This window comes from Rhinoderma darwinii, chromosome 8 (genome assembly GCF_050947455.1).
Source record: "Rhinoderma darwinii isolate aRhiDar2 chromosome 8, aRhiDar2.hap1, whole genome shotgun sequence".
In the NCBI taxonomy this organism is placed as follows: domain Eukaryota; kingdom Metazoa; phylum Chordata; class Amphibia; order Anura; family Rhinodermatidae; genus Rhinoderma; species Rhinoderma darwinii.
In genome coordinates this window covers 74,295,092-74,309,996 of record NC_134694.1, presented here as the reverse complement: position 1 = coordinate 74,309,996, position 14,905 = coordinate 74,295,092, and the positions used below count along the sequence as shown (strand labels likewise).

At 43.0% G+C, this 14,905-nt stretch overlaps 1 protein-coding gene across 3 annotated transcripts in view; it reads right to left on the bottom strand.

Moving 5' to 3' along the window:
• Window positions 1–14,493, bottom strand: part of LAMP2 (lysosomal associated membrane protein 2) — a 58,971-nt gene extending 44,478 nt beyond the window's left edge. The window contains exons 1-2 of one of the 3 annotated variants that reach the window (XM_075835763.1): window positions 14,358–14,493; window positions 2,907–3,025 (exon numbers count right to left, since the gene is read on the bottom strand). In XM_075835763.1, the coding sequence (XP_075691878.1) occupies window positions 2,907–3,025; window positions 14,358–14,403 (165 nt within the window). In that variant the 5' untranslated portion in view covers window positions 14,404–14,493. The remainder of the gene's footprint in view (window positions 1–2,906; window positions 3,026–14,357) is intronic. The other 2 variants (XM_075835765.1, XM_075835764.1) reach the window with 2 other exon arrangements.
• Between the last annotated feature and the right edge of the window lie 412 nt (window positions 14,494–14,905).

Sequence of the window (14,905 nt, the reverse complement as noted above, 5' to 3'; positions counted from 1 at the left end):
CTTCATCTTTATTTGTAAGAGTAAAAACCAATAGATAGACCACTGAAGTGTTTCAGGCAAACATGCCCTTAATCAAAGATCTATGATTAACCCCTTCAGGATGCAGTCTGTTTTGGCTTGTGGCACAGCCGATTCTTTCAAATCTGACATGTGTCGCTTTATGTGGTAATAACTTGGGAATGCTTTTACCTATCCAAGCGATTCTGAGACTGTTTTGTACTTTGTTATTGAAAAAAAATTGGTCGATTAATAAATATTGAATTTGTGAAAAACACCAAAATTTCAAAAATTAGAATTTTTCTAAATTTAAATGGATCTGCATGTAAAACAGATAGTAATATCACACAAGATAGTTACTAGTTAACATTTCCCATATGACTACATTATTTTTTAAACGTCCTTTTATTTTTCAAGGACGTAACAAGGCTTAAAACTTTAGAAGCAATTTCCCACATTTTCAAGAGGCAATTTTTACAGGTACCAGTTTAGTTCTGAAGTGGTTTTTTGGGACCTTATATATTTAAAATCCCAATAAACCACTCGGCCTGGGACTCCAGCTCTGCTCCTGACATCACTGTCCATATATGGTGTCCCGGGCTTCCCCAGAGCCGGAGTCCCGGGCAGAGCGGCTCTAAAACTACAATTGGTGGAAAGGGAACGACGCATGCGCGATGCAAAATCAACTGCTGTGTCAGGGGAAGACGCCAGGCAAACCTAGAATAGAACATGCGTGTTGGACACTGTATCAACGACGAATGCTCAGAATAGGAGGAAGGAGGAGTAAGACTAGAGATTGTACTCATTGGTAAGGGGTGTTACGGTCACGTCATTTATGATGTGACCCTACATTCTGAAAGCCGGGATATGGAAGTTAAAGTACGTACGTGGCTGCCTTGTCATAAAAGAATCTTTTTATGTGAGACCGATTTTGGCTCATAAAGTCGTCTCCATACGATGGATGGACGTCCTCCCAATGTTTCAATATGGAAAAACATGGTTAATGCTACTGTGTCGTACAAACTTATTATATTCCAACATGACAAATGTTACAAAATTTGGGACTCCGTGCAGATCTCCAGAGAATTAGACATAGCAGTAGCTACGGTTGCTGGAGGTAGTCAATGTTTTTGATCGCTTGGTGTTCTCCTGGACCTCTTGCATAAATATTATACTATGTACAATCTGACTTCTCTCCTATGCCTGTTGCGTCAATCTTGTTTTCATATGCTACTGTAGAAATGCAATGTCATAATCGGCACTTATAAGTGCTATGTCACGTTTATAGGGACGCGGTTGTCCAATCCCTTTAATAGTTCATAATGCTGTAAACCAACATTATTTAATAAAACGAGTTAAAAAAAAATAAAAAATAAAAGTAGGTACATGGCTGATCAGGAAGTTCAGATTTCTGGCTAGCGGGGAGTCACGTGATCGCAGATAAGATACGCCACTACGAACATCAGATCAAAACGCAAGTACATTGTAAAAAGGTTTGGTTGAACATGTTTAGTTAAGCAGGACTGGATTAATTGGTTCCGGAAAACCCCTTTAACACTATATGCAGTTGGGGAGGCGAGGAACATACAAGGTATTAATCCCCAAGGAAGGGGGCATTACCCTAGACCAGGAGTCTCAACATCGGCTGGGTAAGTGGGCCACATAGGAAAAAAAAATAAAAAATAAAAATGGGAATTTGACGGGCAGCATTACTTTCAAATTTGATACAATACAAAATTGTTAACCAATTAGTTATTTCAACTACTATAACACTATATTACATTACTATAATACGGCTAGGTTTAAAATTTGAGAGAATTCTACACGTGCTTATTTCAACAATCAAGTTTTCGTGTTGCTAATTGCAGTCCGGCGGATCAGTTGGCAGCGTTTGGCAGACATGTCAAGATTGAGCAGCCCTCTGTAGATTGTGCCACAGTGCCCTCCGCAGGTGCTGCCACATACACCCAAAGTAGATCGCTCAAATGGGGCTCCCTCTAGGAGTGGAATCCCCAGCCAGAGCATTACCAATTCTTTGGCTAGGGATTCCTCTGCTGTTGGAGCCCCTGACGTCACTGTCCATTCACTGTGACGTCAGAGGATCCTCGTGGATGGGAATGTGATATCAGGGGCCACCCCAGAGCCGGTGTCCCAGAGCAGAGCACTAGTATAGGCTCTGCGCTGGAACTCTGGGGAAGCCACTGACATCAGTGTCCATATATGGACAGTGATGTCAGGGGCTTGCCCAGAGCTGGGGTCCCGGAGCAGAGCCATTTCTAGCACTCTGCCTGGAATTCCAGCTCTGCTCCTGACATCACTGTCCATATATGGACATGGATGTCAGGGGCAACCCCAGAGCTGGAGTCCCGGGCAGAGCGCTAGTAGGCTCTTTCTGGGACTCCAGCTGTGCTCCTGAAATCACTGGGACTCCTGCTCTGAGGAAGCCCCCCGACATCACTGTCGATGTATGGACAGCGATGTCAGAGGCTTCCCCAGAGACCCGGAGCAGAGCCTGTACCAGCGGCTCTGTGTCCCACGGGCCGGAGAGGACTGCCCCAGGTGCCGCATGCCGTCCGCGTGCTTGAGACCCCTGCCCTGGACCACCAGTGAATAAAATATGAAACTACTCTTCAACCCCTGAACAGGGAAGACAAACCCATTTGAAATATGGGTCCAGCAGCTCTCACCCACTACAATCAGATGTGATCGCCAAAGAAAGCTAGCTGCTTCTAGGAAAGAGTCTTTACTGCAGTAGCCGTTGGATGAGTCTTCTAGTCCAAAAAAATAAGGTGACAGTATGATTGCCAACACTAAGAAAAGCTGTGATTTTTTAACAGGCCACATATTATAAACCTGATTTTGCCAAAGTAAATATATGTTACAAGCATTTTATGAGGTGTTAGACTTACATTTGTGCTGTTGTTGGTTTCATATTGTATTGTGAAGTTCACCTTCATGCTGGCAGATATGCAGACTTTACTGGAATCATCTTTAACCTGCACTTCAAAAGCTTCTGATCTCATGAGCACTGGTAAAGAAGAAAAAAAAAAAAAAATAACTGTCAATGACACTCAATACTGTAATAAATCAGATTCATCAGCTAGATGATTAATGTCCCTCAAATATTCTCAGTTTAGAAATTTACAACCATTATAACACTTCTGTATAGAGAGGTGGATGACTGAAATATTAATCATACGGTGGAAAAACAAAAACGTGATGACTGGCACCACAAACGTGTTTGCACCGTGAAAGTTTACAATTCGTGGGCTTTATCAAAAACCTCTAGCAATATGAAAATATGGTGTTTATTACAACACAAATATAATAACTATACATCCTATTCCCAAAGTTGTGAAATAGCCTCTTTGTTCACATAGAAACAGTCTCCTAGTAACAGCTTTTTGGCGCAATCTCGTGATTCTGTCGAAAGAAAGTACCCGCTATGACCTCTAGAGGGAGTCTGGCGATAATGCACGAAGTACTTTATGAAAATTCTCAGAGAAAAGAGAAAATTCTAAACACACCACCACTAATGGCAGCTTGAGGCCATGTTCACACGACAGATTTTCACATGGATTTCGGTGCATACCATTACTCTACAGGGGTTGCTATCCAACTTTACCAGATTCCTGACTCTGCAATGATAATGGAGCATATTTTATAGCATTAGGAGTTATGTACATGTCAGATCCATGTGCAGGAGGAAGCACGCAGAGTCCTCTGCAGATTTGTACAACATAGACGCAAGGACATCCAGTTTTTGGATCAGAATAAGAATTCAAACGGATCCGTTAAAAGTCCCATTGAAATCAGAGGGATTTTTAATTGCATCCGTTCGCATCAATTATTAGCCATCCGTTTTTTTGATGGCGAAAAAAAACAAAAATAAACTTTGTGTACAGGACTGCAGTTTAAAAAAAAACAAAAAAAAACAAAAACACTGATGTCTAACGGATCGGTATCAATTTAAAACGGGTGCAAACGGATTGCCATCGATTATTTGACTTCAATGGGATTTTTAACGGATCAGTTTTTATCCTTAGGGTATGTGCACACGATGAGAGGCTTTTACGTCTGAGGGTATGTTCACACGCACTAATTACGGACGTAATATCGTACGTTTTTGCCCCGAATTACGTCCGAAAATAGCGTCTCAATAGTGCTGACAAACATCTGCCCATTAAAAGCAATGGGCAGACTTTTGTCTGTTCACACGAGGCGTAATTTACGCGCCGCTGTCAAATGACGGCGCGTAAATAGACGCCCGCGTCAAAGAAGTGACCTGTCACTTCTTTGGCCGTAATTGGAGCAGTTATTCATTGACTCCAATGAATAGCAGCGCCAATTACGTCCGTAATGGACGCGGCGTTCAAGCGCCTGCACATGCCGTTACGGCTGAAATTACGGGGATGTTTTTGCTGAAACATCCCCGTAATTTCAGCCGTTACGGACGCCCTCGTGTGAACATACCCTGAAAATACAGACTGTTTTCATGAGAAAACAGCTGCCTCGTTTCAGCCGTAAAAGCTCCTCCTCGTATTATGCGAGGCGTCTGGGACGCTCGTAAATTTTGAGCTGCTCTTCATTGAGTTCAATGAAGAATGGCTCAAATTACGTTGCAAAGAAGTGTCCTGCACTTCTTTGCCGAGGCAGTCAATTTACGCGTCGTTTGACAGCTGTCAAACGACGACGCGTAAATGACAGGTCGTCTGCACAGTACGTCGGCAAACCCATTCAAATGAATGGGCAGATGTTTGCAGACGTATTGTAGCCCTATTTTCAGATGTAAAACGAGGCATAATACGCCTCGTATACGTCTGAAAATAGGTCGTGTGAACCCAGCCTTATTCGAACCTAAAAACAGAGTAACTGATTATACAACGCAAGTGTGAACGAACCTAAAGGCCTTTCTACACCGGCCGATAAAGCAAGCGCCGATCAACGAGACATTGTTGATCGGCGCTAGTTGGCTCCTGTCACACGGAGCTATAGATGGGGACATCATCATCATGTCGGCAGAGCGTCTCCCTGTTTACACAGGGAGATGCGATAACTTCACTTTTTTAAAACGATACGACCAGCAGATGATCGAGCGTTTGCTCGTTCATCTGCTGAACGTTCCCCTGTCTAAACAGGCCAATTATTGGAAACGAGTGTTCTATGAACGCATGTCTGCCCGATAATAGTCTAGTCTAGTGTAAAACCCCCTTAAAGAGACCCTGTCACCACATTATATGTGCCCTATCTCCTACATAATCTGATCGGCGCTGTAATGTAGATAACACTTTTTATTTTGAATAACGATCATTTTTGGAGGACATTCTGAGCAATTTTAGATTTATGCGAATTAGTTTCTTAATAGACAACTGGAAGTTTTTTAACTTTTGACCAAGTGGGCGTTGTAAAGAGGAGTGCATGCTGCTGACCAATCGGCATCATACACTTCTCTCCATTCATACTCCGCACAGCGTGATCTAGCGAGATCATGCTGTGCTGTCACATACACCCACATTAACTTTACTGAAGTGTCTTGACAGTGAATAGACATCACCTCCAGCCAGGACGCGATGTCTATTCACAATCCCGGCACTTCGGTAAAGTTTGTGTGGGACTTGCAAGATCACTCTGTGCAGCGATTAAGCCCCACACAAACTTTACTGAAGTGTCAGGATTGTGAATAGACATCGTGTCCTGGCTGGAGGTGATGTCTATTCACTGTCAAGACACTTCAGTAAAGTTAATGTGGGTGTATGTGACAGCACGGGATGATCTCGCTAGATCACGCTGTGCTGAGTATGAATGGAGAGAAGTGTATGACGCTGATTGGTCAGCGTCATACTCTCCTGTTTACAATGCCCACTTGGTCAAAAGTAAAAAAACGCCCAGTTGGGCATTAAGAAACTAATTGGCATAAATCTAAAATTTCTCATAACTTGCTCAAAAATGAGTTTTTCAAAATAAAAATAAAATAAAAGTGTTATCTACATTACAGCGCCAATCAGATTATGTAGATTGGGCACTTATGTGGTGACAGAGCCTCTTTAAAGAGGCTCTGTCACCAGATTCTCAAATCCCTATTGCATGTGATCGGCGCTGCAATGTAGATAACATTAACGTTTAGTTTTTTTAACGTTCATTTTTGGCCAAGTAATGAGTGAGTGTATATATATATATATATATATATATATATATGCAAATGAGCTTTGAAATGGACAACTGGGCGTGTTTTTTTTCATATGTGCAACTGGGCGTGTATGGTGTTTTTAACTGGGCGTGTTTACTTGTTTTACTAACTGGGCGTTGTGAATAGAAGTGTATGATACTGACGAATCAGTGACCAGTCAGCATCATGCATTCCTCTCCATTCATTTACACAGCAGGTTCCAGCAAGCCACACGTAATCTTGCGAGATTACGAGGTAAACGAGATTTTGTTTCCCTTGCTGGAAATCTCACAGAAAAGATTCAGGAGTGTGAGGATTCTGAATACACATGACGTCCAGGCTGGAGGTCATGTGTATTCATTATCAGGACACTTGTGTATGTGGCTGCACATCGTTCTAGTAAGAACGTGAAGCTGCTGTGTAAATGAATGGAGAGGAGTGCATGATGCTGATTGGTTACTGATTCGTCAGCATCATACACTTCTCTCCACAACGCCCAGCTAGTAAAACAAGTAAACACGCCCAGTTAAAAACACAATACACGCCCAGTTGGACATACGAAAAAAACACGCCCTGTTGTCCATTTCAAAGCTCATATATATATATATATATATATATATATATATATATATATATATATATATATATATATATAAAAATAGCTCATAACTTGGCCAAAAATGAACGTTTAAAAAAAAAAAAAAACACGTTACTGTTATCTACATTGCAGCGCCGATCACATGCAATAGGAGATAGGGATTTGAGAATCTGGTGACAGAGGCTCTTTAAAGGAACAGTGTCACCAATTTTTTTTTATATCAGTTTTATGTTGGGGTTTTATTAAAAACGTTTATATTTATTTGTGTGTTTGTGTGTTACTTTTTTCTATTTTTACACTTTTTCTTCCCTATGGGGGCTGCCATTTTTTTTTCCATTTCTGTATGTGTCGATTAACGACACATACAGACATGGAATACGGCAGCTCCAGTCCCATAGGGACTGCGAACAGGGCCCGTTCCATCCACTTTGGTGTACGCCGTGTGTGGGAACGGCGCATGCGCTGTTCCCACACAGTCCGATTTGAAATGTGCGCCGTCTGGCGCCATTTTCCTGTGGACCGGAAGTCGCGGCCGGGCAGTAAGATTACTACTTCCGGTCGCGGCTTCCGGACTTGTGCACATGGAGCAGAGGCAGCAGACGGACCGGAGGGAGCGGCGGCGACTGGAGCAGGTAAGTGATTTCTATGTATGTTCGTGTTTCAGTGTGTTTTACTAGTGTATGTAAACATTCTACACTGTGTGTTAGCTCAAAAAATGGCGACACACAGTGTAGGAGGTTAGACCGTTCAAACCCCTCGTTTCTCCCGGCACTAGCCAGGATAAAGGAGGGGGGATTCTGAGAGCTCACTAGAGCGAGGGATTTTTTCCCAATTTCGCAGCATAAAGCAATGTGGTTGCTTTACCACATGCAATGCTGCAATTGTGGGAATTGCTCCATCTAGTGACCAGTGCTGGGAAATATTATAAATTGAATCCAATTTATAATATTTCCTGACTCGTGAAAAAAATAAAAACAATGTTTAATCACCTACACACTAATTGTTTAACTAAAAAAAAAAAAAAAAACATGTTTTGCTGGCAACACATTCCCTTTAAGTCTAAGCCATTTTGGCAAATTTTTTTGGACAACACAGCGTTTCTCAAGTGCGTTCAACTCCACTGTTACCCCATTCCCTCATATTCTCTAATATCTACTCATGAAGATGTCTAGATATACACAGTATTCAATTACATTGTCCATAAACTCCATTAGCTGTGAAATTAGGATTACCAAGGTCACTCACAAGCACAAGACAATACATGCTCCTAGTTTTTTTTTATCTGGCACCTGACATACAGCATCCCATAACACCCTACACTCCTAATGACTCCCAATAAGCTGCATTAGGTTACACTCCACCTGCGTCACAATGAAATCTGATCTCCAGCCATCCCCTAGATAGCAGCTCACCCTTTTATTAACTGTTTTTTTTTTTTCAAATGTGCCATTATGAGAATGTGTAAAGTTAAAAAGGCTCTGTCACCAGATTATAAATGCCCATCTCCTACATAATCTGATCGGCGCTGTAATGTAGATAAGAGTTTTTCATACTAAAAAACAATCAATTTTGAACAAGTTATGCACAATTTTAGATTTATGCTTCTTTCCTAACAAACAACTGGGCGTTTTTACTTTTACCAACGGAGCTTTGTAAAGAGAAGTGTATGATGCTGACCCATCAGCAGCATACACTTCTCTACATTCATTTTTAGCAGTACTCTCAACACAGCGTGATCCCGCCATGCAGTCACATTCTCCCACGTTAACTTTACCGGAGTGTCTTGAGAGTGAATAGACATCACCTCCAGCCAGGATGCGATGTCTATTCACACTCCTGACACGTCGGTAAAGTTTCTGTGAAAGACAGCACAGCGTGATCTCGCGAGTGCTGTGTGAGTGAAGTCCCACAGAAACTTTACCGAAGTGTCGGGAGTGTGAATAGATGTCGCATCATGGCTGGAGGCGATGTCTAGTCACTCTCGAAACTTCAGTAAAGTTAATGTGGGAGTATGTGACTGCACAGCGTGATCTCGCGGGATCACTGATTGGTCAGCATCATACACTTCTCTTTACAATGCTCAGTTAGCAAAAAAGTAAAAACATGCCCAGTTGTCTATTAAGAAAGTAATTAGCATACCGTATTTTCCGGACTATAAGACGCAGTTTTTAGCAAGAATAAATCTTGCTAAAAAGTCCCTGCGTCTTATACTCGGCAGTCAGGTGACCCGGCAGTGCCTGCCACCCTGACCGCACCTTACTTGATCCCTTCACCACCAGTGATGTGCCGACACATCATGAAGCGGGGAAGGGATGATGTATGGAGCGGGCTCACGAGCTGAGCCCGCTCCATACACTGCAGGTGTCAGCTTCTGACACGCTGCACTAACGGCTAGGAACAGTGATGGCGCTGTTCCTGGCCGTTTAACTAGATAAATGCCACAGTCAATAGCGACTGCGGCATTTATAGTGGTTTGCCCATTAATATTTATGACATATCCACAGGATATCCTCAGAAAAAGCGTGGTTGAACAGCCGCACTCGTCTCCCAAATTTCAAATATGTTCTTTTATTGGTCAAACATCCAGTAAAAAATGGCAACGTTTCGACCCGTGACAAGTTGAGGGTCTTTCTCAAGCCGACCCTCCATTTGTCATGGGTCGAAACATTGCCATTTTTTACTGGATGTTTGACGAATAAAAACATATTGATTGAAATTTGGGAGATGTGTGCGGCTGTTCAACCACCCTTTTTCGGAGGATTACATTACGTCAGACTGGGTTTGTCTGATCTTACAGCGTTCCTGATATCGGGATTTGTGCTGCTTCAAATATTATTTTTTTTGGATATCCACAGGATATGTCATAAATGTCAGATAGATGCAGGTCCCACCTCTGGAACCCGAACCTATCTCTAGAACGGGGCCCCCCTATGCCCCGTTCTATCTTACCCGTCTCCACTGTCTTCCGGCCACTTCCTGCTTACGTGGTCGAGTTATGGAAACAGCGTAACTCGCTGAGCTACGCAGTTTCCTTAACTCCCATAGAACTGAATAGTAGTTACGGAAACAGAGTAGCATGCTACGCTGCTTCTGTAATTGCAATTTACTAGCATGGGAGTTACGGAAACCGCGTAGCTCAGCGAGTTAAGCCGTTTCCCTAACTCATCCATGTATTGCAGTGTAGGGGAAGTGTAAAAATAAAAAGTTTAAAAAATAAAAAAAAAACCCTTACCCGATTTTTCCCCCAAGCACAATGTACAAATAAAAAAAATTGGTATCGCTGCATCCGAAAAAGTCAGAAACTATTACAATGTAGCATTATTTGAGACAGTGAACGGTTTAAAAAAAAACAAAAACATACATTTATAACCCCAGAATCGTTGTCTTTTAGCCACCATAGCGCTAAAAAGAATGAAATAAAAAAGTGAGAAAAAAATGGTGCTAATAAAAACTACAGCTCATCCAGCAAAAAATAAGCCCTCTCACCGCTCAAATGATGGAAAAATATAGGTTATGGCTTTCAGAATGTGCTGAAACTGAACAAATTATTATTTTTGACCAGTAGATTTTTTTGTAAAAAGTAAAATATGAAGTTTTTTCCTATTTTCTGGTCTAAAACCAGGGTGCATCTTATAGTCTGAAAAATCTAGAGTACGTAAATCTAAAATTGTGCATAACTTGGTGAAAATTAATTGTTTTTCAAAATAAAAACCACTGCTGTTATCTACATTACAGCGCTGATCACATTATGTATGAGATAGGCCACTTATAATCTGGCGACAGAGCCTCTTTAAAATAGTATTAGGGAAATTCATCATGTATACAGAAAAACCTCTGAGGCAACCACCCAAAATTGCAGTGATAAATGGCCTTATTTACCTAGGATGATCACACTGGTGCAGGCCTCAGACTTCCATTCCCACCACCAGCTGACTGAAGAGTGTTACAACTTCGTCCTTGGAGTTCCTGCTTAACCATCACCAAAAGGCACTTGACAGCTCCGTGTGGCAGCAGCATATGACGCGCGGCTGTGTGGTTTTCGCGCAGCCGCCATCATTATGACACTCCATTTGGATGTTTGTAAACAGAAAAGCACGTGGTTCTTTTCTGTTTTCATTCATCCTTTTGACAGCTGTTGCGCGAATCACGCTGTTCGCACGGAAGTGCTTCCGTGTGGCATGAGTGGTTTTCATGCACCCATTGACTTCATTGGCTGCGTGATGCGCGAATTACGCTCAAAGAACGGACATGTCGTGACTTTTACACAGCGGACCAACGCTGCGTAAAAATCACGCACATGTCTGCACGGCACCATAGACTAATCTAGGTCCCTGCGACGCGCGTGAAAATCACGCGCATTGCACGGACGTATATCCCGTTCGTCTGAATAAACCCTTAATGAGATTGAAACCAGATTGTGTAATTTGTTGCAGATTTTCGTTACCAGAGTCAGTACACATGTTGTGTAAATACTGCGGATTATCCGAAACAGAACTTGTTGCGGGAAATCCATAGTAAATACAGTAGCAGCAAAGTGGATGAGATAAAACAAATCTCATCCACGCGCTGCATAAACACGGAGCGGGAAAAAAACTAAAATTGACGAGCGTGCAGAATTTTATACCGCAGCGTGTCAAGTGGATTTGCATAAACGCTGCTTATTTGCTGCTGGTAAAACCCGCAATAAAAAGCAGTTGTTGCGTTCTTTGCGGCAGGTTCATGGCGATTCCGCAGCAAAAAATAATAAAAAAAATAAAAATCACTTATCCAGACGTCTGTTTTTCCCTCCAGCGCGGCCTCCTGGGATGACATTTCATCCCAGGTGACTGCTGCAGCCAGACACTAGCAACGGTCACAAGGGATAAAACGTCATCCCAGGAGGCCGGCCTGGCTTCATGCTGCAGTTTTCCACGGTGGACGTTCCGGGCAAAAAACAGCACTACAGTTTGGTATGTTTTTTCACCCAGAATTCCCTGTGGCACACAGGGCGTATAAGCGGTGTGCTAATCCGCAGCGTGTCCGCCCCGTGTGAACTCAGCCCCACCATGGAGATCACGGCGAAGGCTACAAATTTAACGGCCCGTGCAAGTACGAATGAGTTTGAGAACTATGTAAACAACGAAGAGCGCCGCAGCCCGTTTAAAAAGTTGATTGGCATGGGGACCGAGAGCCAGACCTCCACAAATCTAATATTTATGGCCTATCCTAAGGAGGGGGGAAAAAAAACACCACTCAGATTACTCCTGTAACTAGTACCACCATGAAGTGCTTTCATAGTTCAGCAAATACTTAAGTGTCCAAAACCACATGCTGTGTAATGCCGAAAAAAAAGCACAGCCAGCGCCATAATAGTGATAAGCCACTAGGTAGGAAACTTAACTCAGTAACATCCCACTGTCTGGACTGCAGGTAGTAAGTCTACAGCGATGTCTTGAAGTGGATGATACTTCTCTTCAGAGCGCCCAGCTAGTAAAAGTAGTAAAAACGCCCGATGTACGCACATAATACACGCCCACTTGGACTTTTACAAGCCTCATTTGCATAAATACAAAAATGGTCATAACTTGGCCAAAAATGCTCGTTTTTTAAAAATAAAAACGTTACTGTAATCTACATTGCAGCGCCTATCTGCTGCAATAACAGATAGGGGTTGCAAAATCTGGTGACAGAGCCTCTTTAAACTCCTACAATCTAGCAGGAGGAGGTCGTGTGCCGATATTGAATAGGTTTAGGCCTCATGCACACTTCCATCACCGTTTTCTCAGCAGTTTGATGGATCCGTGTGTCCGTTTTGGTTTCCATGTCTACTCAGTCTCCGTTCCATGTTTCAGTTTTAAACGGATGTTGTGCCTCCGTTAAGAAAACGGAAGGTATTGAACTTGTCACATGTCCCAGTATGTGAACTTTGGCACGCCCTGCCGTTGCTAAGGCAATGGATCCGTCAAAACTGGATGGCACACGGAAGCCTTCCACGTACCGTCCGTTTTTTGGACGGACCCATTGACTTCTATGGGCCCCACGGTCAAGGAATCACTGATCCATTGTTCCGTTCTATCAAAAGTAGGGCGGGCCAAGGACATGCTCTACTTCTGACAGAACGGAACAACGGATCAGTCAAAATAACAGAAATGTGCATGGGCCCATTGAAATGAGTGGGTTCAGGGTGCCATCAGTGACAAAAACAGATAGAACCCTGAAAGAAAAAACTGAAGTGGGCATGAGGCCTTAGAGCAGGTCCTACTTTGGTCAGTGATTTCGTGACCATGGAGCCCATAGACATCAATGGGTCCGTGAAAAAAAAAAAAAAACAGACGGCACACGGAAGGCTGGTGTGCCAAAGTTCACAGACTGGGACATGTGACAAGTTCAAATGAAGTATTTTTTAACTGAATCACAACGTCCATTTGAAATGGAAACACGGAACTGACACGGAGTACACACGGATACCATAACGTACACACGAATCTGTGAGAAACGGTGATAGAAGTGTGCATTAGGCCTTATAGACACTTGACAAGCCTACATAGCGCTCAATGAAATAGAGCCGGCGGTAATGTCTCTGCCTCTATTGGACCCAGCAATCACATGATGGTCGGGGGCCCTCCACCGTGGCTGAGCAGTAGCGCCTTAGCAGACCCAGATCAGGCGGTGACTAATGGCACGACAGGGGGATGGTTTTTTTTTCTAGTAAGTGGGGCTTTTAGGGATGCCCAGCTGCAGTGAAAACCTGCACAATAATAATATAACTGATGTCCCCAGAGGGCTCTGTTATGGCCTCTTGGGTAACATTGTGTAACAAAAATAAAGCACATTTAGCAGAAGATACATTTTATTTGTATAAAGTACAGAAAACAAAAACACTACAATTATTAGACTTCCGCACAACTGTAATAACGTTAAACTAATTGTTCAGGTGAAGTATAAAATATGAAGGGTATTTAAAAAACACAGAAAAGTAACATCCACATACCCGGCACACAGCACAGAAAGATAAACTCTCCCATATAAAACAAATACTGCCGCCTCCGTGATAGAAAAAAAAAAAAGTCAAGGCTGCTAAAATGCAGAGACAGAAATGAAAAAAAATATAAAAAAAAAATAAAAAAAATGCTCATTAAAGCCCTTTGAGGCCTGGTCATCTTAGGGGTTAAAGTGGGCCACACATGTTTGGGAGCCAGGGTGGTAGAGCCCCCTAAATGGGCAATTGTCCCTTTTGATGCAATCCAGACTACAATGTAATTACACAGCCTGCTCCAACACTGCTGCATTGCTAGACTGTCCTGCAGGAACGCGGGAAAGCTGGGTGACGAACACTGTAAGAGCAGCCATATTAGATATCACCCGGCTCTCCAGGAAACAAACTACGAAACTGCTGACTAGTTTTAAACGAAACAGTAGAGGACAATCCAATGACCTTCACGTATTGCTGATTGTTGTGCTTAAAAAAAAACAAAAACGAGAAAGAGCCTTTTCTACAGCAAGCGGGCGTCAGCTGTCCATGGAGAGCACCCAGCAGTGCTGGGCCTCTGCCCACCGTGCAGCCCTTACCCACCACCCCGGACTATAGTCCTGTGTCTCGCACCCTCCTCTACTTACCTACGCCAAGCAGGCACATCACCACACCGTACAGGAACCGCTTCATCTTCGGCCCAGGACACCACAGACACACGCACCTCAGAACCCACTGTCAAACTGAAGAGCACAGCGCCGTCACGTGACAGTCCCGGCCTCGCCCACTGCTCCAGCATCACCGGTGTTCTTATGTTTCACATCACCAGCAGCTGCGGCGGAGGGAGGAATTTCTTTATCTATTCATTTCTTAGAACCTCACAGTTCAAACAGAAATGCTTCTAATTGATTTTCACAGAACTGGATTAAGCATAAAGATTTATCCCAGGTTTATGTTACTGGTATAATTGGTTACTGGCGATCTGAAATGAAGCTGCGGGAGGCGGACGACAAACAAAAAGTAGCGTAATTTACAGTAAATGCTGAGTCAAATGTGCATGTGATGAGAGGTCCAGCAGTACGTCTTGTTGTGTAACACAATAGAAGATTACCTGATCATGTGACGCTCGCTTTATATGGCGGCCCCTGATATGAATAATTATCATGTGTGTTTAGCCGCTGTTATGCGATCTTCT